Source organism: Aquila chrysaetos, chromosome 6, assembly GCF_900496995.4.
Source record: "Aquila chrysaetos chrysaetos chromosome 6, bAquChr1.4, whole genome shotgun sequence".
Taxonomy (NCBI): Eukaryota; Metazoa; Chordata; class Aves; order Accipitriformes; family Accipitridae; genus Aquila; species Aquila chrysaetos.
The window spans coordinates 172,350-198,858 of NC_044009.1; the positions used below are offsets into that span (position 1 = coordinate 172,350).

A 26,509-nucleotide genomic window follows, 5' to 3' on the forward strand; every position below is an offset into this window, starting at 1 on the left:
AAGGTTGACAAGCATCTACCCCTCTGCCTCCTTCACTCAGAAGGCAAATTCACACCCCATAAAATCCTGAATAAAAGATCACTTCGAAAAGTCAAAAGGCCATCCCAAAAAGCTGCTTCCTAGAAAAGAAACCGGGTAAGAGGAAGGCAGACAGCCCGTATTTCCAAATCTCCTCAAAACTAAGGAGAAACATCTGAAAAATTAACTTGAACATTCAATACTAATTGCATTTTTAAAAGAGGCTACCTTGGTAAATATTTACATTCTGTATCAAGTGAATGTTCCAGAAGAAAACAAGCCAGAAGGTGATTTTGGCTAAATGTCTGTCAATTAATGTGTTTTTTTTGAGAGCCAATCATGACTCAGCGCCAACTAATTATTTGTTACGTTGATTTTTAGCTTTTACTCAGCTTGTCTAAAACTGTTATTTTGATTTAAACACGTCCATTGTCACAGTATTTGGACATCAACCATGTGCAAAAACATATGCTAAAAAAAAAAAGTTGGATTTGCCTTTTACTTAGAAGTAATTTACTTGTCTTCATACTTAATAAACAAGACTAATGCTGTGCTGAAGGAATGGGCTGCAAGACTGATGCTAGGTAATTGTCACAGACTGCAGGAGCAACATTATGTCTCTAGTTCATTTTTGTCTTGCAGAGTATTCAATGAAAAGCACTTCAATAGATCAGTTCTACAACTGACTTACGTCCGGACTTTGTGTCGGCCGATGATGAACACTACTTTCCTGCTCCAAGGATTCACAAAACTGGACCAGCTGGTATCCAGTATGACATAATCCCCATTCTGAGTACAAAATCTAATTGGTAAGTGTTCAAAAGGGGGTTGGCCAGCAAATTTCAGGACTGAAAAAAAAAAAACCCAAACAATCAAGAAACAAGGTTTAGTTTACATTATGACACAGTAGTGCAAGCACAAACACTAATGACTGGGGTCCTTTAAAACTTTGGGTTTGAATTTGCTTTGATCTCAAACTGGTTGCTTTAATTCATTAATTCATCTATTTTTGTCTAGACTGCAGATCAGTCACATGTCAAGCAATATGATAACGAAAGAATGTTAAAAACAGTAGAAATTCCTCTTAAAGCAACTGTACTTACTTTTCTGGTGAATAGCAATCATCAAAGGACGATCTTCTGGGTGCAGATACATCAGTATGGATGTTCCAATTAAATCTTGAGGTAAGTAACCCAACAAAGGCACTGCTCTGAAACCCGAACACGTTATCACTGATTATAATATAGTTTTGAGTATTTACATCCTTAACCCTTTGCTTGTCAGTGAAGTCCCCATGCACGATCTAAAACGCCATGAACTAGGGCTACAGAACATTTTCCAGCCCATCTAATAATCCCCCAGCGCAATGCAGACATGTAAATACCAATGACAAACATTTCTGTGCCTGGAGATCTAACAGATCTTCACAATTGCAGCCAGTGTTGTGCTTGTCTACATGCAATGAAAAAAAAAAAAAAAAAGAATAAAAAGGGATCTTGAAGAAACCGGTCACAGGGAAAATGTCAGTAAGAAATGTGACATGGATGCTGCAAAGTGTGTTGTAAAAACACTCCTGTGGCTTTGCAGGAGACAGCTTTAGTTGGCCAAATTTATTTGACCCAGCTCAATACAGCTATATCTCCACACTGTGATCCCCAGAGCTTTGCATTATGTGGGTTTTCCACTGTCTGTGTTACCACAGGTCCCCATTGCCCTGGGTAATGAAAACTGACTGCAGTTCTGTTTAATTCACATTTTAGAGTCAACAAAAGAGATTACGTCTGTGGAGTTCTACGTGGTTTTCCACGAGCAGACCAAAACAAAACTACTTTGTTTAATTAAATACTGCCAACTGCACAGTTCAACTACTTTACTTGGGTCTCCAGCTGCACCACCAAAGGATTTTCTGCTACCTCTCCATACACACCTCACAGGTCTTAAGAGTCAAATCTCACCTGTCATCTATGTCAAGAAAAACACATCCAGGGGTGTGAGTGGTGGTGAAGATTCTTTTATCCATAGGAATTCGAGGAGCTAATAGAAAAAGAAGTATTTACTGAAACAAAGTATGCACTAAGACAGAAAACCTGTCACTTTTGCTCATGATAGAGAGTTATTGGCTCCTGAACTTTTTAATTGCTCACTGCTTTTTGACCAGTAACTCATAGAAACATTACAAATTTTTAGGTGCTACAGACTTCTCTCAAAAATAAAATAGTGAGTAGACGTCAAATGCATCGGGGCCTTGCAAAGAAGGCACAGATGCTCTGGATTCGCATGCATGCACGTGCGTGTGCACACACACACGAACTGGACGTTACATGGGTGAGACTACCCAAGCACAAGTTCTAAACAAAGGAAGCAGACTTTCATATACTGCATTTTCCTATTGGCTTGTTTTTTTTCCACTGAGTCTCCTGACTTGCCTTCATATCCAGAGTGAATTTTCTCAGCCAAAGCCAAGCAGCAGGATTCTGCATCCGCATGGACAGAAGTACACACATGGACCAAGTACGGGGTGATTCGGAAGGGGTAACAATGCATTTCTTGATCTTTACCACCCCTGAGGAAAAGTAAAAGGGATTAATTCACTGGTTTCAAGACTCAGATACTTTACATCAGGGCTGAGAACCCTGCACAGAGAACTTACACTGAGCACACAGACCCAGGCAATCAGAATCTCCCGAGGTCCTAAGCACACTCCCTTGCGATCCAAGGCCAACATATTCAGCAATACTGATCTCGTTCCCCTTCAAACCAAGTAGGTGTTTTGCCTCCAATACTTGCATTCAGAGGCTGTTCTAGAAATGCCATTGTTCCAACGGTTAAAGACCACCTTCTGATTCTCAGTCCCAATGTATTCACGAGAACCACTAATTTGGTCTTGAGCTCTCCTTCAAGTTAAACAGTTCTTTTTCTGTTTGTTGTTTATTCTGTACCATTTTTAGGTTAAAAAAAAAAAAAAATCTCTCTCAAGTTTTGTTTCACTGACCTACATAAGACAGACTCCTCCAGCCTTGGTTTGCAAATAGTTGTTTTTCTTTGATTGTCCTCCTCCCATAAGGATTTGTCTTCCTAGAACATGTGTGAGCAGTAGCAGGACACAACATACTAGATGAGATCTTAACCAGAGCTTTGTAACAACTGCATTAGTGATTGCCTGTTCCTATTGCAAGTGCTTTTTCAACTGTTATAATTGCACTATCTTACCCAGCTCTGACAGAAAGAATTGAGATAAATTTTTGGACATTATCACTTACATTAAAAGTTACTTTCTTATTCCACACTTAGTTTTGTAAAATGTTTCTAGAGAGAAGGTAGTGTCATAAAAACTATGACTGACAGCTCGTCCTTTTAGAAAAAAACAAAAAAAAAAAAGCAAGTTGGATATAGCAGAAGTCTAACCCACAAAAAAACCATTTTCATACTTAAGCCTAGTGTGTGCTTGTGAAAAAATAATTTTTCTCATGAAGCCCACATAATCAAAAGGATCTGTTATATAAAGGAAGGAGAGGTGTCATATGAAAATCTGAAGAAAAGCTATTACAAAATGTTTCTGTGTCCTATGAATAGTTCCCCAAACTTAAAATTGATATCTATCCTGCTATATTTATTTCAAGTGCCGTTACACAATTCAAGAGACAAAGGTGATTTCAGAGCTTGGGTTTTTGAAACACAGATTAATGAATCAATGATCGATTGAAAGATGGAATATGTATTATATCTGCTCAGAAGCAAACAGTTCTTACTGAAATCAAGAGACCACCTGCATCTGGAACAGAATGGCACTGAAGATTACAGGCCAATCTCAATTTTTTTTTCTTCTTTTTAGCACTAAAATTAGCCAGGCACAAAGCAACAAACTGCATCCATTGTGACAGCAAGTAGTTATCTCATGATTCAGGTCTCATACTGTGACTCGGGTGACTGAGTTTCTGTTACTGCCTCTGTCACAAACTCTCGAGCAATCTTAAGCAAAACACCCTTTGCCTCCATTCTCAAACTGTAAAAGGGGGAGCAGCAATTTTTCACAAGATCATTCTTCTCCTGCATGACAGTACTGAAGGAAACTGATAGGACCAAAAGAAACATGTATCAAGGGTTTTCCTTCTATCCCCACGCAAGTTTAAGCATCACCATCAGAAAGATATTCCAAACATCCTGCTGGATGCCAGTATTAAACACAATAAGCCCATTTTGTAATGGAGTTCCACGAGCTCACACTGGTCAGTTGTAACAACAGAACACTGTTTCTGCCCAGTACTGTACCCTTTGCCCAGCCTTCACAAAGATAAAACTATAATAATGTACTTGCCTGATCCTGCAGAAAAAGGATTTCACCTGGGCATATTCATACAGAGAAGCTAGTGAGAAGAACACACATTGAGAGTATCAGTTAATACCCTTCCAAAGGTCACACCTATCAGAACTATTTTAAACTCTGCATTCTCCAGACTTTCTGAGCAAGACCAAAGTCTCACGACCTGCTCTTTATTAGCTACTGACTTAGCTGCTCAACAGTCTGCTCCCACCTCAAATGTTACCTCTTCTTCAGCCCACTTACTCTTGGAGAAATGGTTGATCTGGAACTAAATTCAGAGGGAACACATATGATCTAAAAAACTTCCTTCCCCAGTGCATCACCATGGAAAGGGAAGGCAAAAATTCCTGGCTTTATGAGCCACCCACCAAAAACTACATAGAGTCAAGAATTATGGGGACAGGAAAACTCAGTAACAGTTCACAGCAAGAAAGTAACAACAACTCCATAGGGGTGCCACTACTCTGCTGGGTAGGCACACCCCCGGCTTCCAAGTTGCAGAACCCCTGGCACATTAGCATTAGCAGCCTCTAATGTCTCACATCCTTTGGTAGCAAGGATTTTGGACTTCCCAGCTCTGATGCCAGAACAGCCCTAAGGGTTGGTGGACAAAAGACAGGGCCTTGGCATGGGAGCTATATTCGAATTACTCACAAATAACAATGGACTCAAAAGTCACCATTTAGGCACATCCAGCACTGAATAGCAAGTCAACTTAAAACTTGGGTTCGGTGAGCTATGTTCACAGCAGGCTGCAAGCAGACCATAAAGACAAAGCACCTAAGTAAGCATAAGATGTAGATTAAACAACTTTGAACTCACAATTAGACCTTTAGTATCTTTTTAAAAAGCAGCAGTATTTGGAATGAGTATGATGGTACACAAAAAAAAACGGCCTTTTGCTGACCACAGGTAAGAGTTAAGCCCCTAGGAGGCTAGCTAGGACTACCTGCATAGCTACTCAGTTTTCAAAGTGGAAAGGGAACAAGTGCTGCCGATGTGTATTGCTAGCATAAGCATTTAAAATTAACTACTATTCTATCCTCATTCTGCAAAGACAGAAAGACACATAAAGCATTTAAGAGCATTGCCAAGTCCCACCTGTTTGACCTTCCATGTTCCAAAGTGGCAGGTGGGACTGATCGGTGTGTGTGTAGAACACACTCACATCCTGAGGGACAAGCAGCTCTACAAACCGGCAGGAGTCCAACACTTTCTTCTTACAGTGTAGAATAGATGCTGCCTGCTCAGAAATATGCAGTATGCGTCCAGAAAGCAAGGAAAACAGAGCCACAAACGTGTCCTGGAAAATAAACATTGTTAAAGGCAATCCTCCCCCAACACATGGTAGCAATATTGTAAGGATAAAAAAAACCAAACCAAACCAAAAACAACACCCAAACAAACAAACCAACCCCAAACCACCACACACCACAACCTAAGACAGAGGTGCAAAAATGTGTTCTTAAGTTAGCATCCAATTAAAGTTGTGCGTGAGATACTACAATCTCCAGTGCTATAGTAGCTTACTCGTGATTTACAAATGCTAATAAGACTGCAGTATCAAAACTGAAACAGATTACTATGATGCCTGCCATTGTCCAGAATGACTGGTTGTCACTCCACACACTTCTCCCCAAATTTCAGTGTTCACCACAATTCCACACAGAAAAATATTCCAAGAACTTTTCAAGTAGAAAGCATTTGCAATATTCCTGATACAGCAACTAACAGTACTCAATCTCAAGAAACACTCTTTTCTTTGAAGCAGAGCCAGAAAGCATGACACATGCTACAAATCAAGGAAAAAAAAAAAAAAATTAAATCCAGGAGTACAAATACAAACCAAAGTCCCTCACAACTATGGACTTGCCCAGCTCTGAAAACTTTCTGCTAAGTCTGTCTCAAGAGATTACTATGCTGTAAATGAATGCTCCAATATATTTGTTGCTTCTGGCAAAAAAAAGAAAAAAAGAAAAATAGGTATTTCTTCACTTACTGCTGTTGAGTACCCTGAGTCAGCATAGATAAGAAGTGGTCTTGCTCTACCTTTAAAAACACAAAGGACTGTCTGGCTAAAACTTAAAAGCTTTTCAATTTTACACGTTCTATTTCCACAAAGCGGTGTAAAGGAGACTAAATAGAGAGTGAAACAGCAAGTGATGAACTCCTTGAGTGCGCCTGAATTCCTTACACTGTTTTTTGGAGTGTGTTCAGATGCAACTGCCACCAACTCTTCTATGCTGTACGTCATCACATCTGTCTGAAACACTCTTCGGTCATTCAGAGCCTGGAAAAAGTCATTGTTTGCTAATTGGAGAAAAAAAAACAAACAAAAACAAAAACAGGAAAAGCAAAACAAACACAAGGAAGTCAGTAAGGAGACTATTTTGAATGTTTCTTACAGCCCTTGTACATTTGTCATCTTTTTGGTGAAGTCCAAGGTGAGATGAGGAAGGTCTGTGTAGTGACAAAGGAAAAAGGAATACTGATTATACTATTGGAGTGACCTATTTATGTTACAGAAAACGAGCATGAGGGAGCAGAAAGGACAGAATGTGATGGCAAAAGAACAATTTTAGCTACTTGGTTCCGTTGGAAAACACAGACTATCCAATAAGTTTTCAAAGTGGGATGGGAATGCTGTTTTTTCAGTATACACAGAAAGTTATTAGTAGGCACCTATCAGCTATAGGATTCTGAAGAAAAGCAAAGCAGTAGGTGGACATTTCAATAGAAAAGATAACATGACTGTTAAAAAAAAAAAAACAAACCCAAACCCACAGTGCTTCTGAAAGTCAGTTGTTTGCAGGTTAACTGGAATGCTTTCATTTGTTTTAGTGTTATTTGTCACCAGACAGGTCTATTCAAACCAAGTTGCTGTATGGCTTCTACACTTCCAGATTTTGTTTCCACACCTACCTTGGACCTGTTGGACACACTGCAAGGCATAGTTGAGAGCACTGATGGTACTGGGCTTGCTGGAACTCCTTTTCTCTTCAGGCAAACACCTTTTCATTTCTTGGATCATCATCATCAGATCTCTGTGAGACTGGCTCCAATTCAGCTGCTCACTGTAAAACAGAGGTTAAATTTTACTGGAGACTTCTGTCAACTAATTAAAATTATTCACTAAATCAACATTTTATGGGCTTGGCTGCAGAGTCACAGAATATCTGGAAGTGTCCTAATGATCATTTGCTATATTTCCTATTGTATCTTTCTCACTTCTTTGCTACTTAATCTTTTCTCCTCTACCTTCCTCCTTTCCAACTCCAACACGTCATGGATGGCAAAGTCACATCATAACCAATCTGCTTGCTAAGATGCTTAGCAGCTAAAAATAAGCTGATGTTTACTCCAGGTTTTCTAAATCTCACTGGTATTAAAATCATGAATAGATGCCGATTCTTTATGAATATGTCTTTCTAGCCTTGAAGTCTGCATCTGATTATAAGCACTTCAGAGAAACATGAGGTCCTCAAAATACACCTGATGCCAAGATTTCACTCCTCACATGATTCGGGAGTCTTCATTATACTTTTAACAGAGTCGTTGGCCTCAACAGCTGCAAGGTTATTAACAAGCAAAATTTCCCTCTTCTTACTTCTGCTTATTTCACTGACTGAAAAATAAGCAGTCGATATCCTCAAAACACAGACTGATTCTAATCCTACAGATGAGATATGAACACTGTTATTTTACATAACATTTTACATAATATTGTACATATTTTACATCTGTCCATTTTGCATTTTTATTAGTATCATACTCTTACTATATAAATCACTAAATAAGTTCAAGTATTGCATGTTAACATTACGTGCCAGTTAAACATTGCGTAAATTATAGCTCTTGAACTGCCTTTTTTTTTTTAATTAAAAAAAATAGAAATTAGCACCTCATTGCATTTCTGAGCTTTTGGGAAAAACATCATTTAAGTAATTTCTGCTTTACTACTGCTGAACGCCGTCTTTAGAGTAAGTATATACGGAAGCCACAAAAGGGTCAATGAGGTATCCGGATCAGCCCATCTAAGAATTAGGCAAAGAGCTTAGGAGGAACCATGCAGCAGCAATGTAACCTACATGCGAGACCATTATAACCATCGCGGTCTGCGACTCAGGCAGGCTTCCCGGGCGTACTGAAGTAAGCGAGTCCGAGAACTCGGGATCCCAGCCACGCCAGGTGCCCGACGCTGACGTTAGCTCTCTGCTGAAGTTAAGCACGTCACTTCAAGCAACAGGACAATCGCCTCTACACGCCGTCAAGAGTTACCTGTTAACTTTGCTCTGCCTCACGCAACTTCCCGCCGAACGGCCGTTCGACTCGCGGCTGCAGAAGTCCGTTCTGTCAGAGTGCGGCCCGTTCAACCGCTTCCCGCTAGAGCCGGTTCCCGTACACACGGCGCAAGGCAAGCCTGCGTCCCCCCGCCGCTCTGCCGCCTGCCTCCCCGGGCCGGCGGGGCCCAGCGCCTCCTCTCGCTCGCCCGCAGCCCCAGCAGCGGCAGCCGGGGACCAACTCGTGCCGCGTTCCGAGCCGCCGCCTCGGAGTCTGCCCACGTCCATCTCTGAATCCGCAGAACGCTACGACGCAGGGGCATCGGCAGCCACGGCCCGGCTCTTCGGCTCCGTCAGACCCTCGGCCGTCGGTTCAGGAGTCGGGCCCCGCGCGGCTTCTGCGGGGGGGGGGGGGGGGGGGGGGGGGGAACAAACACCGCCTCAAAGGACGGCGGGAGGGGCGAGCCCACCCCCCGCCGCTGAGCCGGCCGCCCATGCGGGCTGGTTCCCGCCCTCCCGCGCTGCTCCCCAGCACGCGCCCCCTCGCCTCACGGCCAGGCAGCGCCCGTCGGCTCCTAGCACGGACGTCAGTCGGAAGACCCCGGGTGGTGGTGGCGGCGGCGGCGGCGGCCGCCGCTTCGCCCTCCCGCCCCTGCCGCCGGCCCCGGGCCCTACCTGCTGCGAGCGGGCAGGGAGGGAGGAGGGGGGGGGGACGCGCCAGACCCCACCGGAGAGCGCCGGCGCCGACCGGGCCGCCGTGAGGCGCAGCGCCTCCGCCCCGGCGCCGCGCGGTTACGTAACGGCGGCCGCACGCGGAGGCCCCGCTCCCACACACCTCAGCCACGTGCGCCGCAGCCCCGCCCCGCCCCGGACAGAGGAGGAGGAGGCGGAGGCAGGGTCGGAGCCGCTTTATTGGAGGGAACGGCGCGCGGCGGGGTGGTGGCGGGGGCGCGGCCCCGCCCCTCACGCGCCGCCGCACGCGGACCCCGTGCGCGCCCACCTGCCCTGCCGCCACGTGCGGCGGCGCCGCCCCCCCTCCCCTCCGCGGCCGGAGGCGGGGCCGGGCCCGGCCGAGAACGGAGCCTCGGTCTCGGGTGGCCCCGCCCCGCGGGAAGGGCCCGGCGGGGCAGCGCCCGCGGCGGCTCCTCGCCGGCGGAGGTAGCGAGGCGGCGCCGGGGCGCGTCGAGCGTTAGCGCTGAGAGGGGGAATGTGTGTGTTTGTGTGTGTGGCGAGGTGTCCCTCCGCGGCTAGGAACTGCGGCTTCATCAGGGCTAGGCGGGGCGGGGAGCCCGCCGCAAGGCACGGGTCAGCCCCCCGCAAGGCACGGGTCAGCCCACAGAGCCGGCCAGGAGGACAAGGAAGAGGAAGGCACATAAATCCCCAGACCCAGTACAGAGCCCGCGACCCGTTACAGCACCGACCGTGGAAACTCTAGAGCCATATCCTCCTCACCGGCGCCGTGCCCCCAGTTTGTCGAGGCACGGGGCAAGTGGTGGGCTGTGCTTGTTAGTAATTAATGATAGGAGTGTCTTAAGGCAATCGGGTAAAGTTAGTTAACATTTCAGTAATCAAAACAGTTTTGCTTTAAACGGCAGTAAGTGGGCTGAAGATACAGCAGGTTTGAAGTGGAGAGGCTGAAGATGGGCACCTTCGGTTGATTCGAGTTTCTTCCTGTAACTCATCAAGACACACTCCAGACTACAAAAAGAAGAAAGAAGTTGGACAGTCTCCTTCAGCCCCTCACCACAACAATCCTGCATTTTCAGAATTTAAGATACTAGAGATAAGTAGAGAGGGATTTAAGAGCTTCCCACGGTGGTTTTCCTAGTTTTAGTTTTCCTTGGTGCTTGCAACCTGGTGTTTCTGCCCCAGGACTGCCTGTCTCTCGCCAACGGTTACTGCAGTGTTTGTTACTGTATTACAGCACAAACTGAAACTCTGTCCTCCCATGAAATACTTGGGGATTACATGAGAATTCAAACCAAAGACTGAACTCTATGTCCCCGGCTTGCTATCCTGACCCAACGCTAGTATCATTTCACCCAGCAGCAAAGTCTCTACTTGAAAAATGCCTGTCTGCTATGGCAGTGTGTTTGGAACTGCCACACCAAAAAGGATTTGCCTAGCCAGAAGCCGGGGCAGATGAAAACCAGTTCTCAGACAAGGGAGGCAGATGGTATTTCTCCTTCTACTTCTGCAACATGCAGCTGTAAAAAAAAACGAGGCTGTTCCTGCTTTCCTAGTCCTTGCTATTTTTGCTTTCACCTGTTTCACTCTGCACACGCGTCTGAGACTCAGCTATTGGAGCTCCCACAGCAGTCACAGTTTACCACCCATTACAGGCGAGCCCCTGCTATTTCAAATTCATGTTGTATCTTCTTTCCTTTGAGTATCCTGGCTTGATTTAAACTGTACCAGTCAGTGAATTAACACCATCTATTCCAACTCTATGAGAAATCCCAGTTTTGGGGAAACTTACCAATAATGATGATGATGATAATGAGAACAACAGCTATCAATATTGCCCACATCTGTGAAAAAAAGCCATACAACACTTACTACAAACCATGCAGCAGCATCAACTGGCCTCAAGGGTACAGGAAAGCAGCCCCTGGAAAGTACTTTTGCACACCATGTGCTAGATCTAACATGGCAAGTAAACCTTCTTCAGTAAGCAAGCTCGATTCACCATCACCACTCAGAGATGGTAGGCTGCGCACACAGGCAAAACAGACCAACAAGTTCTTTCCCACTGTGTCTCCACGCAAGGCCTGTCTCAGGGGACTACACAAGCAGGAGTAAAGAACTACTAAACATCACTTCTACTCTTACCCTATACCACCGCTTTCACTGTTTTTGTTGCTCACCAAAGAAGATTCCAACCTTTGCCAACAGCTACAAGTACAGGAGCCTGAGCGAGCTCCTTCTGCTTTCTAATACTTCCTGTGCATTAACTCAACCTATGCATTTTTGGCCGCCTTCTTCCTGTTCCCCAAAGCCTCAGATTACCGAGTTGTTTCCCTCTGGCCGTTACCATCTCAGACAAGGTCTTGCATCAAGCAGCACGGCTGGTAATCCAGCTTTTGGTTCCTTCACCTAACCACTATGCCATGTTTTAAAAATGGATGGTGTAACTTAAATAACATTGGCTAAAGTCACTTTTACTTCTGCCTTTTGAGATGCTGATTGTAATAGTGTTAACTGCAGTACTGCACAGTGTAAGTATACAAGCCATGGTTACCTTACAGTTCTTCCACCAATACTTTCTTTTCAGCTTGGCTGCACTGGTCTCAAACTGGGAAGCTCCTGCTTGCAGTGCATCAGCACGGTCATCCAACTCTGACAGCTTCTGATCTCGCTCCAACACCTTGTCCACATTCACTCTCATGATGTCAACAACCTACATCGGTTTAATGCTTACAGTAAGTTATTAGTTCTATCACCCACTGTGGAACTTAATTGCAGGCAACAGATAGCAACACATGGTACTCAGTGTTCTCTTCTCAGAAGTAGAAGCTATTGCCTTTTAGTGTATCCAGTCATAAGCTTAAACAAAACCATGAAATTCACCTGTGGCTGGAAGCCCCTAGTACCTACTTTAAAGTGTCAGTAGTGCCAGTTGTGCTGGCATTCCCTTAAACCCAGGAAATAATTCCTGACTTGCTTCAAATGAAGTTGAGGCATATAAACATGCTAGTCAACCACATGTCAAAAAATACTGTTGGTAGCCAGCCTGGTTTTTGGACTCCCCAGAAATCTGGGCATCTCATATTTGGCAGTCAGCCTTCACTGCTGCTGCTGAGAAAAAAGCTTGTTGTCTTTAAGAACAAAGGTTTTCATCTTTCTTATGCCAAATCCTCAAGCACCGAGTTTGCAGCTAACGTTTGGATGCGGGTAACTTCTCTCTTACTTCCCCACACCCGCTGAATGGATTTCCCCCCCTGCCCCCCCCCCCCCCGCTTTGCAACAGTTAAGATGACAAGTGTAATAAAGCAAGCTGAATGATATTTCATTATATGAAGGGGAAACTGCTTTGGCCAAAATATCCCTTCTCATTATATAGGTTTCCTGAAGGAAAATCATTACACTGCTATCAGACTAGACTTTTACCTCATCTACTTGGTGTTGAGTCTGCTGAAGACGACGATTACTGCCAGCAGCCATATTTGAGCTTCCAGGGGCAGTGGCTGACCTGCAGTAAAGAAAGTCATCATTATTCTGTTTAGCTTTTGATAAGCTGTGGTTTTGGTTTTAGGTGGATATGCTTAGAGTACACGTTATCTGATATTCCTGAAAACAGGGAACTTGTACCCCTAGAATAAATAGGGGGCAGTTGCCTACTGGAGAAGTGATGTTTTAACAACCGACAATAGGTGCAAGTCACACAGTGTCCCAAACATCTCACCAACAAATTGCTTGACATGCTAAAAGACAGCAGTGGCTTGCTAATAGTATAGTTTACAATAAAGCATATGACAACTCCTACAGTGGTTCACAGGGCTCAAACATTCAAGAGTTGGGGCTCAGGGGTGTTCTTGTTTTCTAGTATGAACACAAATCCAAACAGTAGTTTACAAAAAATTAAATACAGAAACTTAATGGTTATTCTAACTATGTCCTCTTCCAGTGGCTGCCTCCGTCTCTATTCTTTTGAAACAATTGACAGAGAGCAAGAGAAAGCACAAGGAGAAAGCATTTGGCATATACAACAATTTACCTCTTGTCAGCTTTGACTTCATAACCCCAGGTAGTCAAGTTCTTTTTACCAGCTGCAACACCCTGCCTCTTTGTAATGGATGCCAGAACCTCTGTACGTACTGCTCATACTCTTTTCACCGCTTTGGCAAGCTTTTGTTGCCTAACTCTAGAGCTACCTGTACTCAATTTGCTTTTCGCGTTTTCACATCCTCCGTGTCAGAAGCGCGTACTGTTTGTTTCGTGCACCCCGATACCCGAAAGAGCCGAATCTGAGCATCGGCTGTATTGGCACGTTGACTTGCAATTTACACTTAGCGAGAACAAACGCGCACACGCACAGCGAGCAACAGGGAAGCCTGCGACAGGGCTCAAGAGCAGTCCGCATATAATACCACAGAGCCGCTCCTCCGTTCCGGCACTTAAGTCACCCTTTCGTGCTGTTTCGCTGCTGGTCCCAGGCTGAAGAGCCTCGGAAGCGAAACCTCTTCCCGGGAGCAGAGGGGCCAAAGGCAGCACCAACCCAGCCCCCGGGAAGCGCGCTCTCGGGGCCCTGCCCGGCCGCTCCCAGGGCGAGGCCTGGGGCCGGCAGCACCCCGCGGACCGCCAGGACAGGCCAGCCCGCCCCGGCAGAAGCCGAGCGCCCTGGCACCGGCCCCTGCCGCCGGCGAGGCCGGGCTGGGCCCCCCACCGCCGGCCGCGCCCCGCGACTGCAGGCGCAGCCGCTCCCGGAAGCCCCCGCCCGCGGGCGGCGCCGTCCCAGCGGCAGCCAGCCGCCACCGCGCTGCGCAGTAGGCCTGACCCGGCCCCCGCGGCCCCCGCTCCCGCGGCCCCGGCCCCCGCTCCGGCCCCCGCTCCGGCCCCGGCCCCCGCTCCCGCTCCCGCGGCCCCCACTCACATCCTGCCGGCGGGGGTCGGACCGCTGCTGCACAGCGAGCGCGCCCGGGCGGGTCCCAACGGGAACTGCGCGCAGCTCTGGCGGCGCTCAGCAAGTGACGACAAAGAAGGCGGGGCCTAGGCGGGGCCCGGGCGCTCCGCTCCGGGCGGCAGCCTGGGACCACGCCTCCAAAGGGGCTGTCCACGGAGAAACCACGCCCCTCCCCCTCAGCAGCAGGGCGTGCCGGGGCGGGGCGGGGAGCGCGCGGGGCAGCCGTTGGAGGGCGCGGCGGTGGGGGTGGGGCTGTCACCGCCGTGTCAGGCGCCGGCGGGGGGCGGGGGGGGGGTCGTTTCGGTCCCACAGCGCCCTGAGCGGGGGGGGGGGGGGTGTCGACAAGCGGCTGTACGTGGCGGGGGGGGGGTGTCGGGGCCAGGCCGGCCGGGGAGGGCTGCGGGCGGGAACTGGGGCTGGGGCACGACTGGGGCAGGACCCGGAGGGGCGGGCGGCCGCGGGAAGACCTGAGGAGAGGACCCCCCCCCCCCCCCCCCCCGCCCCGGGGCTCCCCTCCGCCGCAATGATTCGGTGGTGTCGGCTCTTCGGGCGGGGGGGTGTCCGGGACGGGGGCGAGGCCTGCCGTGGTGCCCGCTGTCCCCTGCAGCGGCCTCGGTGCGTGGGACAGGCCAATGTAGTTGATAGCGCGCAGGCAAACGCACCCCTCCGCACCCCCCCACCCCTCCGCACCCCTCCCCAGCCAGTTCCTGGGCAGGACACGGCTCCTCCGGCCACCCTCTGTGTGTTAGCGCGGGTGGGTGCACAGTTCGGGGCTGCGGACCGCGTGTGAGAGACCCCGGTTCTGTGCGGCAGCCCCCCTAGAAGTGGTGCCGTCACGCTGCCTCAGCAGCAAGCACTTGGCCCGAACTGCCGGGGACACGAGGTGATTTTTGAAGCAGCACTGTGCTTATGCAGTGCGAAAAGTGTGCATGCTTTTCTTTTTTTTCTTGTTAAACGCGTCGGTGCGTGCCTTTTCTCAAGTGGAAGATGCTGAAGGGTGAAGGCCTGCCGAGGCGGGTAGATTTGTTCTTATCCCTCTCGCTGGTTGTGAAGGGGTCCTGGCGTGCCCAAAGCCCCCAGTACAGCTGGGCTCGGAGACCTAGCAGGGTTATGCCTATACTGGGCCTAGCTGGGACGCGACTGATGTCCTTCGTCGCTGCCTGTACAGTGCTGTCTTTTCGATTTGTGGCCAAAACAGTGTTGATAACACGCTGATGTTTTGGCTGTTGCTGAACAGTGCTTGCGTGGCATCAAGGCCGCCTCTGTTTCTCATGCTGCCCCCCCCGCAGTGAGCAGGCTGGGGGGGGGTGAGAGGCTGGCAGGGGACACAGCGGGGACAGCTGTGCCAAACAGACCACAGGGCTGTTCCACGCCAGGTAACATCATCCTCGGCAGTAAAGCTGGGGGGGTGGTGGTGGTCTTTCAAAGGTATGCGGCTGCTGGTGGGAGGTAGTGACTGCCTGGCTTTGCATCACTTGTTCTTATTTTTGTTCTTTTCGTTTTTTTCCCCTTTGTTTATTAAACTGTCTTTATCTCACCCCAGGCATTCTCTTCTCACGTTTGCTCTTCTAATTTTCTTCCCCCCATGCCACTGGTGAGAAGCGGGGAGGTGGGGGAGTGAGCAAGCAGCTGGTAGGTGCTTACTTTCTGGCCAGGGTCAACCCGCCACGATGCAAAAGGCAAACCCAGGAATTAACAGGCATGTAAAATGGAAAGTCAGGGAACTATCTGTGAGCAAATCAGACAGTTAAATGCCGATTTTTTTCTTAAAGAGAAACATAACTGAACACGTTTCTCAGTAGTCCAGAAGAAACTCTCTTAATGAAATCTTGTCTTCTGTTGTAGTCCTGGGTTTTGGAAGAACTTACTCATACTAGTACTAACATAGTCCTTCAGAAACAGGGTGATTAATCTATTAGAGCTGTTTTTCCCTGCTAGGCTAGCCTCGTAGTCAGGTACAAAAGTTGCATTACTGAGGGTTGGTTCATGTAACTTACATAGCTGCTCAGTGCAACAGTTACTAAGTCTCAGTTGTTAGTATTATTGTGTTATTAAGTGTGACCTCTTAGGTTCCTGCATCAGCAGGCCTCTTGAATTCTACTAAGATTCGCCTCTGCTTTCTGCACAATGTAGGATTTAGCGTTCTACTACTAGGTGTGCAGGGTTTCTCATGAAAAGCCCATAGGCCCTGCCCTGGAAGTGATTGTCTACTGAAGAGGAACTGAAAATAATTTGATCTCAGAAAAGCTAGTCATCCATAGGTGAGTACTATCTGCCATGTTTATACTATTATATAGAACTGCTTGAAGTTGTGTCAGAGAACCTAATAGGAACTGAGGCCACCTAAGGGCTGGTGAAATATTTACAAATCTGTAGTATTATGTCGCCTTACACGATTTCACAGAACGTTTCCAAATTTGAAATGCCGTCATAGCATATTGCCTTGAAAACTAACTTCCACCAAACCAGGCTGCTAGCTGCAGCTGGGCAGAACTTGTATTTTAAGGACAAATGGATTTTTAATGCTTTTGTGTAGTTGTAGTCATCTTGGCAAAACCTGTACTTTGACACTTGGATATTAGGGGTAGATGGGTACCCAGCCTCTGTGGTTTTAAAACAGTTTTCCTTTCTGCTGTAAGAGTGTGGACAACACTCAAAAGGAGAAGTTTCTGCTTGGGCCGTGGGCCTGGGGGGAAGAAACAGAGAGGGTGGCTGGCGTGTACAGGTTTTGTCTAGCAGCTGCCAGCACGGGAGCTGCCGGCAGGGCCTCAGGTGTGAGCCGGTAGTGCTGAGCAGTGTCATGGAGCTCTGGGCTGGCCTCTGAACTGGAGAAGGACCAGGCTGGCAGTGCTGTGCCCGGGAGCTGCAGAGCACCACTGGGCAGCGGCACTCTTCAGCAGGGGACCCGGAAAAGTTTGCTGCCCAAGAAATAGAGAGTTCCTCTCAAACATGCTGCTTTACGCACCAGACGAAGGTGACGCACTGGAATACAGCAGCAGAAAGGGCTGCAGGTCCAGGGACTGTGTTGTTGCCTTTAGTGAATCCCACCACACTCCAGGGGCTGCGCACCCGCTTGCGGGTAGGCTGTGGACTGTTCAGATTATAACCCGCAGGAAACTAGATGCTACTTACAAGCAGGCCATGTAGTAAAAGAAACAGATTTTTTTCATGATTATGTACAGTGACTGAAGGACTACATCATGCTTTTCAACTAGGATAGAAGAGACATGTTTAAAGAAAGGCGCACACTTTGTATGGGGAAATTTTCTTTGTTTTTAATTTACAGCAGAAAGAATATAAAGCATTCAGAAAACATTTTCCATATTTTAAGGGCAATTCAAAACATTTTGCATGGTTCCAGCAGCTGAGTTCTTCAACAGATCCATTGATTCAGTGATGCTTTACATGCACGGTTACAAAAATAAAACTTACAAAAGAGAAGACATCTATACTAGTTTTACATGCAAGTCTTGGGGACCCCCCATTGGGCACCAGCTATTGTGTGGAACTGCCATAAGCGTGCAACCAGAGAGGGGGTTCATGTTATATTCTGTATTTCTTTCACACAGTATTACTGCTGTCGAATGTGTTTCACAAAGGAGCAATTCCATTATCAGAAGACAGAAGATCTGGCTCCTGGCACTTGGGAATTTGAATTTTCCCGGAAAGCTGCACTTACTTATCTTCCGTGACAATGTAAGTTCCACAACCAAGAAACGGGTGAGCAGAATCACTTCACTGCGGGGGGAGTCTTTCTAACTCCCCAGTGATACACTGAAGGGTTATGGCCCGACACAACAAAGCACTTGGAAGCTGTACTTGGCTTCAAGCATGCAAGTAGTTCTGTTGCGCCCGTGGAATCGCTTGCATGTTTAACAGCAAGTACACGCTTAAACGTTTGGCTGAAGCAGGATCTAGATTAGTAGATACACCACCAGGCCCATGGATCTGGAAGAGTAATTTGAAATAGCTCTGTATATTACTGAATCATTTTCTGTAAAGACAGGGAGTTAAAACATTTCCACTGAGGTCACTACTCTTGTTAGGAAAAGGTCGATTCTATATTGTCACGTATTGGTTAATGGGAGCAACATTTCAGTTTCAAAATGTCAGAGTTCTTCCAGTATTAATACAGAGCATTTCCAATTCATTCCAAAGGAGATTCTTCGGCGTCTCCTGTTCCGTTTTTGCGCAAGCAGAAAATTTAACGGTTAAGGTCCCAATTCCATACTGTAAATGGAGGCTAAGAGGCTGCCCACAGGCACAGTGTGAGCGCCAGACCGTTCGTTTTTCTTTTTTCCCTTTTTTTAAATTGAATCAGGTCATAAAGCAGCAGTTCAGAAATGTACAAGAGAATTCTGATAATGAGCTATAGCACATCTACTGTAATTCAATGCTGGCAGTGAAAAGAAGTAATTAAAAACAGGTACAATTATAGAAAAGGCACCAAGAGCACTGACCCCAGTTTTTTTTGCCACAATCTTTGTTTTTACTCTTCTTTTAAAGACACCAGTTTAAAAGCTTCTTATGTGTGAATATTTTTAGGCTTCACAACAAGCCTTGCGTTTAAACATTGCAGTTGGTGGCCGGGATCAAGCAAGAACAACTATTCCAAAACTAACAATCTCAAATTTACACCAGTCCATTCAGAGATTTTAAACTGCCACAAGCAAAACAAACACAGAGGAGCAGTTTCTGATCTCAGACACACGTACATAACCCACAGTAACGACACGGACTTCAGGAGTTTCTTCCCTTACATTCCTGTGTAATAAAGATCAGAACCTGGTTCCCATTGTCGAGAATTTGTGACAGTTTTAAATTAGTAGTTCAATTTAAAAAAATCTAATTTCTTTGGCTCCTCACTATGTGGAAATAGCAATATACCATGACACCCCTACAAGATCAGTTTGCATCTTTTTTTAAGTTTTACTGAATTTTTTAAAATTTTTTGTGCAATTTTTATTACATTTTCTGACTTCCAGCAGGAGATATGAAAATGTGAAACATATTTTCTACTTTCGTACTATTTCTTTTTTTTTTTTTTTTTTCATTTTATGTTCATTCTACGTGTTCTTTATTGGAGTGAGTGTATGGTGTTAAGCTAGATACGGTTTTTGTACTCTTATGATTATCTGCTTTGCAAAAGTAACTTAATTTTCTTAAGCAATATTAGCATTCACATTACTTGGCACCATTGGCAAAAAAAAAAAAAAGAAAGACGGGGAAAAAAAAGAAGGAAGGAATAAATAAATAAAATCCAACCAAACCGAACTCCTGGTAGCCAAAATCAAATGTAAACATATTCTTTTTTTTTCTTTTTTTTTTTTTTTTAAAGTAATGTTGCTCTGCCTTTTTTTCCTAAGTCTAAATACAGTAGCTCTTTTTTGCCATTTAGTCATGCTTTAGCAAAAATGTTCTTCTAAAGAACATTTAAAATAAAGTTTCTTATAGTGAAATAAAGTTTTTGTTTCATTTTACAGACCATAGCCACTAATGCTTTGCTTTGTTCATTTCTTTTTCTTGAGTTCATGCACATATCTCTTTGTTTTAATATATACAATATGTACAAACAATACATCCACACTCTTCTCGTTCATTCAGACAAAACTATACAAATAATAATTTTATCTTGCCAAGTTATTGACCCTTTGTGAATAAAATATTTAGTAATTAATCAATATATTCCCTTTCAAATATTTTTTCTCATTTTCCATTTCTACCTTCTATATATACAGAAACTGCCCAGATTTTGATGAAGTAGCCAAAATAAGAAATTTACTGGCCAGAATGCAGCACCACTCTGATCTTTAGGTGGTATAAAATGTCCAGGCAACATATGTATGTGACTCTGCAGAATGACAAGAGGTTTGACAAGTACTTAAGATAAAAAGCTACATGTTTTACAAATTATTTTTCGAACTTAATTCAAATAATAGTACATGAAAGTAAGGCTAGAAAATAAAGTGCTGAATATGAGAGAAAGTACATGACAATTGATATGTTTGCAGGTTCTAGTAAAAATACCAAAAAAACTTTTTAAAACTTGCTTAAGCTGCTCTCTCCATTCCTCATGCATTACCCGTTTATCTCATACACCAACCCCTTCTGTAAGTTCCCACGGGATGTATTAAAAACCTGCAGATTTAAAAAGTTGCATTAAGTGTGCTGTAGAGATTTAAATAAAACACAAAGGACAGAAGTGCGAAGGAAATGAGGATGCATGGACCCAATAAAGATGTACTGATCTAAGCCCCTCCACTGAGACTCTCAAAGCTTCAGTTTCTTGGAGATGACTGACAGGTGCAGGAACAGCATTCTTGTGTTGCTTGTGCATTCCCACCTTTTCTTAACAATATTTTTGGTATAATATTTGTACAGTTCCACATGTTGTTTAATACAGCCCTATATGAAAAGGATAATTAATCGCTTCTTCCTTCTCGGAGAATGAAGCAACTCACAATTTCCTCCTGGTGTCTTTTGTTTTCCCCATGATCCAACAGAAGATTGAGTTCCAAGATGTCTTGCTGAACAAATTAAAAGTTGTCCATGAAAGTGCAAATGCAATGACCAAAACATTACTGTTAAAATCCTGCAGCTGGTATTTCCAGAACTGCAGTGGGTATTTTTGTTGTTGTTGTTGCATGTCTCTGCTAAAAACAGAAAATGAAAACAGTCTGAAAAGCAATGTCACATTGCTACGGGATGCTGCTGCGTATCTTCAAGTTCCTTGGCCTTTTTCAATTCTTTCACTCTGAAAAAACAAAGAGGAGCTATATAACACTTCCGTCGCAACTCTCTTTCAAGACAGAAAAACCAAAATGATTCCTCGCTCTAATCTCCTGTGCAAAGGAGCCAGCTCCCAGAGGAATGACAGGAGGGCAATATGTTCCTGACACCACAAACAGTTGGAAGCGCAAGAATGGGCCGCTAGAAATCCAAGACGAAACACATTTGGAAAGATATACTTATTTCCAGCTACTGTTTTTTCCTGGTATTTGTAACTACACCTGGACTTTGTTCTGGTATTGGCCTATTTAATCGCCTGGGGAGTTGTGGGACTGCTGTTCCTTAACTGATTTTGCAGCTGCCCACTATTCCAGCTGTTGCGGCAAAGGGGCTTTTCAGTGTTGACCTCTTTTCTCCATACATCGCTGAAGCGTGAACAATTTGATGTCGTGCCCAGCGCAGTAGGGGAAAATCAGTCAGTCGTACTTACAGGGGCAGCGTGATGTTGATACAGAATGTCACATAAGGAAGTGTTTCTATGCGAGCGGAAGAACCGGTATGGGTGTGAAGAAAGAGAATTTACTTCATGCTTCCTCCAGCTGCTAGCACCTGTATCTAGCATGTTGTTGGCAGCAGACTCATGTTTTTTCCCAGGCAGCAGCGGAGGACACTGCATGCCAAGGGAGATGAACCTACAACATGGAAGAGTCACTCTCCCTAGATGTGGCCTAATGCTTCAGTTCTCAACTCTTCAAATGCATGCAATACACTACCTCCTCTAGCACTTGTCAGCGTGAGAACTAAATCATAGCTGAAAGCTGAAATAATTAAAAATTAAATTAAAAGGATGAAGAGAAGGGAATCACTTCAATCCCATCAAGTAAAGCAGAATTTGGCATTGGTGCTGGAGTAGCAGCAATCCTCTGCTCTGGCTGACAAACTGGCTGCGTGTCAGTGAAGGCTCCCTGCAAAGGAGCCAAAACAAATCCACGGGGACGTCCCGTGCTGCCCCTAAACCCGAAGGCAGGTGCCCAGCTGAGCTTGGGGCAGCTTGGCTCTGCCTCCTTTTGCAGGGAGCTCCTTTCTGCAGTGCGATCCCTTTGCCACCTGCCTCCATGTGCCTCCCCTCTGCTACTGCGAGGGGAGGACCCCCCGAAAGGAGCAGAACACAGCCTACATTAGGGTGACCTAGCAAAGCATGTATGTGCCCAACTGATGTCGCAGAAACTTGAAAGGACAAATAACGAAGGTATGGTACAAAGAATTGTGTCAGAGCTGCAAGTCTGTGTAACAGAATCCAACTAAGGGTGAATGACTTTAAGAAAGCCTAAGTAAATACCGATAGCAAAAGATGTTGGGAGAGCTATGCGGCAGCAATGCCAGTTTGTAGCTTCTGTACGTTGACTTCCACTCACACATCCTCTTTTGGCTCTTGTGCCAGCCTGCTCATAGAAGGATACCCTGAAGGCTGCAAACTGACCTCTCTAAATACGCCTCCATTTCACTGTTTCCTTTATTCATTTTTCTGCATGTACTATTACTCAGAATCACAGTCAAAAGGGAGCTGGCTGCTTCTAACTCCTTGTTTTAGCTGACTCAAAGCTCTAAGCACTCAAAGGCATTCTCTTTATTTGTGAAACTGGGGGAAACAGGAGTCCATGAATAAATCACACTAACCAGCATGCAGGTCAGACCTTTGCTAATTACCTTAATTCCACCAAACTGTTTGAGAATATCATGTATGGAAAGACAGAGGGCTCTGCTAGTCCAAATGCACATGCCCTTTGCAGAGGCTGAATACCCACATCCATGGGGCCAACAGCACTCCTCTGAAATCTGAGCCTGGCAGAGGGGTGCCTCAGTGCAGCCCTCCCAGATGCCAAGAAGTGCTCTGATCCCCGGGCTGAGGAAGGGGCAAGGCAGCGAGCAGCACAACTGGGTCTGAATTCCTGCCTGGGTAGTGCTGTGCCGAGCCTAAATGCCTGCCACAGCTTCACAGAGAAATTTTCCACAGGGAAATTTTGGCTCTGCGCAAGCTGCTGTCTAAAAGATGTCTCCTGCTGACATCAGGGGAGTGGGGGCTTCAGCTCACAAATGACAAACTGACCAACCTCAGTATATTTTGTTTTCTTTCTTTTCTTGCAGCAGAAAAGCAGCCTCTCCCTTGAAATTATTACTAATATTTCTATTACTGCACCACTTAGAAGTGGAAGGTGAGCCAAGATCCCTGCTGTGCTAGAAAAATGTGGTGTGCCTCTGTGCACTAGGCAATTTTAAAGGCTTAGATTAACTATGTTCAAGATACCATCAATTAATGCATGATTTGCAGTGCAACTTCCAAGTGTTTTCTGTTGCACTTCAGTACTGTAATGTAAAATTAACCTGTTATTATAGATCTCTTACTGAGAACATGCACATTAGATAAGCTGGTGGCTCTTTCACTGAGACATGCTATACCTTAGTTTAGCACTTCAACATGCAAGGGCTACACTAACAAAGCACTTTTGCTGGAAGAATGCAAGACATGCTTTGCTGCAAACTTCAACCTACAGCATGCAGTATCTGTACTGGTGCAGACCTATTGAATCTGTTTAACTGGAACACACATGCCAACAGAAGTTAATTGCTGCAGCACTCAACATTTGCACTAGTACAGATCCTATTCAGAAGAATGCAATGCTTTCCTTGGTCAAGTGTGCTTGACATCAGCTTACAGATTTTCAGGCTTATAAAAATGTTGCAAGTGCAATGATAATTACTGCTTAAAAACATAAGCACATACTAATACAGAATTTCCCTACAGCAAAGTTACAGACTTTGAAATGCATCATGGGTACATTACTGAAAGATGCGGTTTAGTATGTAATGGCTTAAAACAAACCCTGTGTTCCACAGCATTTATAAACTTGCACTTCAAGATGATGACCATCCACATTTATTAAGCTACCACATTTTTTTAATTAAACTAACCTCTGTGTTCAGTACACTTAATTATGCATGTATTACATTAAAAATGGGAGTGCAGGTAGTACTATGAGGCCTTTATTTGTACAATACACTGCCTGGTAGGTATGAAGACCTGCAGTCTGCAGCTGACAATCTCTCCTCCATGCTCAGAAGAGCCGGCACTGGGAGGCCAGAGACATTCTCCCCTCTCCCGGCAGCTGGCTCGAGGAAGCCCCGGTCGGCTGTGGGATCTGCAGCATAGCACAGCCCAAGTGGAACTGAAATACCTCTAACTACTACCAGTAACTGAGCAAATCCATGGCCAGGCCGGTGCTTGGGAAGCACTGAAGTAGTGTTGTGAATGCCCCTGCTTCTTCCCCAACCCAGGGCTAAACGTGGTGTGCCACAACACGCGTACGCATCAAGCGAGATACCAGCCCAAGGTAATCCATTCATTTTGTCATTTAAAATAACTGTTCTTAAACAAGCCTCTGAACTGCTTTACCAAGAGAACCTAAAACTAATTGTTTTCAACCAATTAAATTCTTTATTGGAGAGTCTGTGCTGCAGCCTTTCCTGTGTCTTCAAGTCCTTTTAGTCCTCATTTAACACTTCTTTTCTTTTTGAGTAAGTTCCTTACTCAGTGGTACTCTGATTTGATTTTGTTACAACTGTATGAAGTGCCAATACCCCCCACTCCGTGTGGGGCTGGTATTCCCTCTTCATTAAAGCTCGGTGTAATGAACCCTCTGAATTTTCAAATGCAGTCAAAAATACAGTTTGACCAGGGAAGAACTTTGGACAAATTAGGACCCTTGAAAAAGAAGCCCACTGAGTAAGTGCTGCTAGAAGTGAACAATATAGCATTGCCTTCATGCTAGAAGGTGATCTTCCTTGGTTCGTACTTTTCCGCTCTTAAATTCGGGCAACGGAAAAGGGCCAAAGGGTAGCATTTGCAGTTACGAGCATTAATAAACTGCTCTAAGAAAAAGAACACTAGGGCAATTTATAAAATGGTACAGCAGAAAGGATGTTCTTAGAGAAGATGTTTCAATCCAGTCTGGCAGACTTCCAGTGAGACTTTTTTCTTTTTTTTAAATAGCAGAAAAAACGAGCGCGCCTTGAGCAAGTAATACCAGCAGGCCAGGTGCTGATGGATGGTACGCAAACCTCTCCAGAGGTCTACAGGTGCTGGTATGCTGGTTTGGATCACTTCTGGAAGTGCCCCCAGCTGCGTGGGGACTGGAGGCGAGGACAGTTCCAGTGATGCATGGCTGCAAGCCAGAGCGCACCAGAAAGGGTAACAGGCTCCAGCTGTTGCAAGGCTCCAAACAAGAAGTACCATCCTATGTCAGCAGCTACTGAAACCATGCACAGAATTGCAAAGACCGTAAATTTGCTTTTGCACTGATGAAGCCTTCAACAAAAACCTGCTCAAGTAACATTTCCTCTAGGCAGTAAGCGCCTCTAAGGGCCAAAGTCATTCCCTCGGCAATTGCTGAAGAGCAGATGGACGGAAAAAGCACGTGCAATCGAGATGACCACCGCTAAGGTGTGTGAATCACAGCCGTGGTGCTGACGCACAGATCGGGAAAAGAAGATGATTTCAACTCTGAGCTTTGAACCCTGACACTCGGGAGCTACGTCCCAGTCCAGATTGCTCCAGCCCTTTGAACCGTGTTACTTACTTGGACACCATACAGGAGGTTGCATCATTACGTGCTGAAGCAATGTAGAAAGCAACAGCCCCAGAAGCGAGCAGCAGCTCCTCTCCCCACGCGCCCTCCCCAGTCTTGTATGGGAGTGTGTCAGCAAATGAATTAGGCCTACTTAGAGAAAGTTACAGCAAACGATGGCTTCATGGGTAAAGCGTAACACAAAGCTGTTTCATCAAATTTACTCCATAATGCCCAGCCAGGGAAATGTTTAATGAATCTGAATGCTGAAGATCAGTATAAAGGACAGGGTGCAGGAGCCAGAGAAGGCTGTCTGGCAAGTTACCTGTTGCTCTGAGAGCTGAAATGGCCTGTGGGACATTTAGGAAAAGAGAGCTCTTGCCTTTTTCCAGATATCTCATTTGGGCAGCAAAACAAAAAAGACAGAAAGGCCCAATAAGAATGACACCCCAGAGCACGCGGTCTGCGACTTAACACCCACATTTGAGCTCCAAATACATTCAGCCCCTGCAAGAGGTAAATGAAAAAAGAAATTACGTTGAAAACTTTTGTTGCAGGTACAGTGACGCATATCCCAATACGACATTTTCTCACATCATCCTGAACTCGAACAAACGGGACTTTTCAATCCCTTAAAATTTTCCCCCATCTCAATCCTACTATGAGACGTAAGAAACTGGGTACTTAAATGCAATGGCTGCTGCATGGCACATATTAAACACACACAAAAAATACGAGTCCTAGTTGCACAGGAGTAGGAAAGGGCTCGTTGCTGAAATGCCAAGAGAGGGAAGGGTATGCACAGAACAACAAAATCTAGTAGATGATGTTTATTTAGGTATGAAATAAAGTTGTACTTACCGGAGAAACTGACTTCAGGTGTTACATGCACACTCCCCAAACCGGAGAGCAGCAT

The 26,509-nt window shown here is 45.6% G+C and overlaps 3 protein-coding genes across 30 annotated transcripts in view; all 3 read right to left on the reverse strand.

Annotated features, from left to right (window-relative positions):
- PER3 (period circadian regulator 3) overlaps positions 1–9,399 on the reverse strand; it is a 46,598-nt gene extending 37,199 nt beyond the window's left edge. For 3 of the 17 annotated variants that reach the window (XR_005932673.1, XM_030017258.2, XM_030017256.2), the window contains exons 1-9: positions 8,618–9,141; positions 7,262–7,413; positions 6,534–6,649; positions 5,441–5,642; positions 4,334–4,382; positions 2,445–2,581; positions 1,974–2,052; positions 1,122–1,228; positions 710–866 (exon numbers count right to left, since the gene is read on the reverse strand). Coding sequence is in view for 15 of the 17 variants with exons in the window: in XM_030017258.2 (XP_029873118.1) it covers positions 710–866; positions 1,122–1,228; positions 1,974–2,052; positions 2,445–2,581; positions 4,334–4,382; positions 5,441–5,642; positions 6,534–6,649; positions 7,262–7,413; positions 8,618–8,907 (1,289 nt within the window). In the remaining 2 variants the exon portion in view is untranslated. The other 14 variants (XM_030017259.2, XM_041124312.1, XM_041124311.1 and 11 more) reach the window with 11 other exon arrangements.
- A 764-nt stretch (positions 9,400–10,163) lies between these two features.
- Positions 10,164–14,328, reverse strand: VAMP3 (vesicle associated membrane protein 3). The gene is made up of 5 exons (XM_030017302.2): positions 14,213–14,328; positions 12,730–12,811; positions 11,861–12,019; positions 11,099–11,150; positions 10,164–10,317 (listed from the first exon to the last, which is right to left on the reverse strand). Coding segments are annotated over exons 1-5 (312 nt in total). The 5' UTR covers positions 14,215–14,328; the 3' UTR covers positions 10,164–10,300.
- A 3,169-nt stretch (positions 14,329–17,497) lies between these two features.
- The window catches only part of CAMTA1 (calmodulin binding transcription activator 1), a 325,997-nt gene continuing 316,985 nt past the window's right edge, over positions 17,498–26,509 (reverse strand). For 8 of the 12 annotated variants that reach the window (XM_030017244.2, XM_030017243.2, XM_030017246.2 and 5 more), the window contains 2 exons: positions 25,919–26,100; positions 17,498–20,996 (listed from right to left, as the gene is read on the reverse strand). In XM_030017244.2, the coding sequence (XP_029873104.1) occupies positions 20,933–20,996; positions 25,919–26,100 (246 nt within the window). In that variant the 3' untranslated portion in view covers positions 17,498–20,932. The remainder of the gene's footprint in view (positions 20,997–25,918; positions 26,101–26,509) is intronic. The other 4 variants (XM_030017247.2, XM_041124302.1, XM_041124303.1 and 1 more) reach the window with 1 other exon arrangement.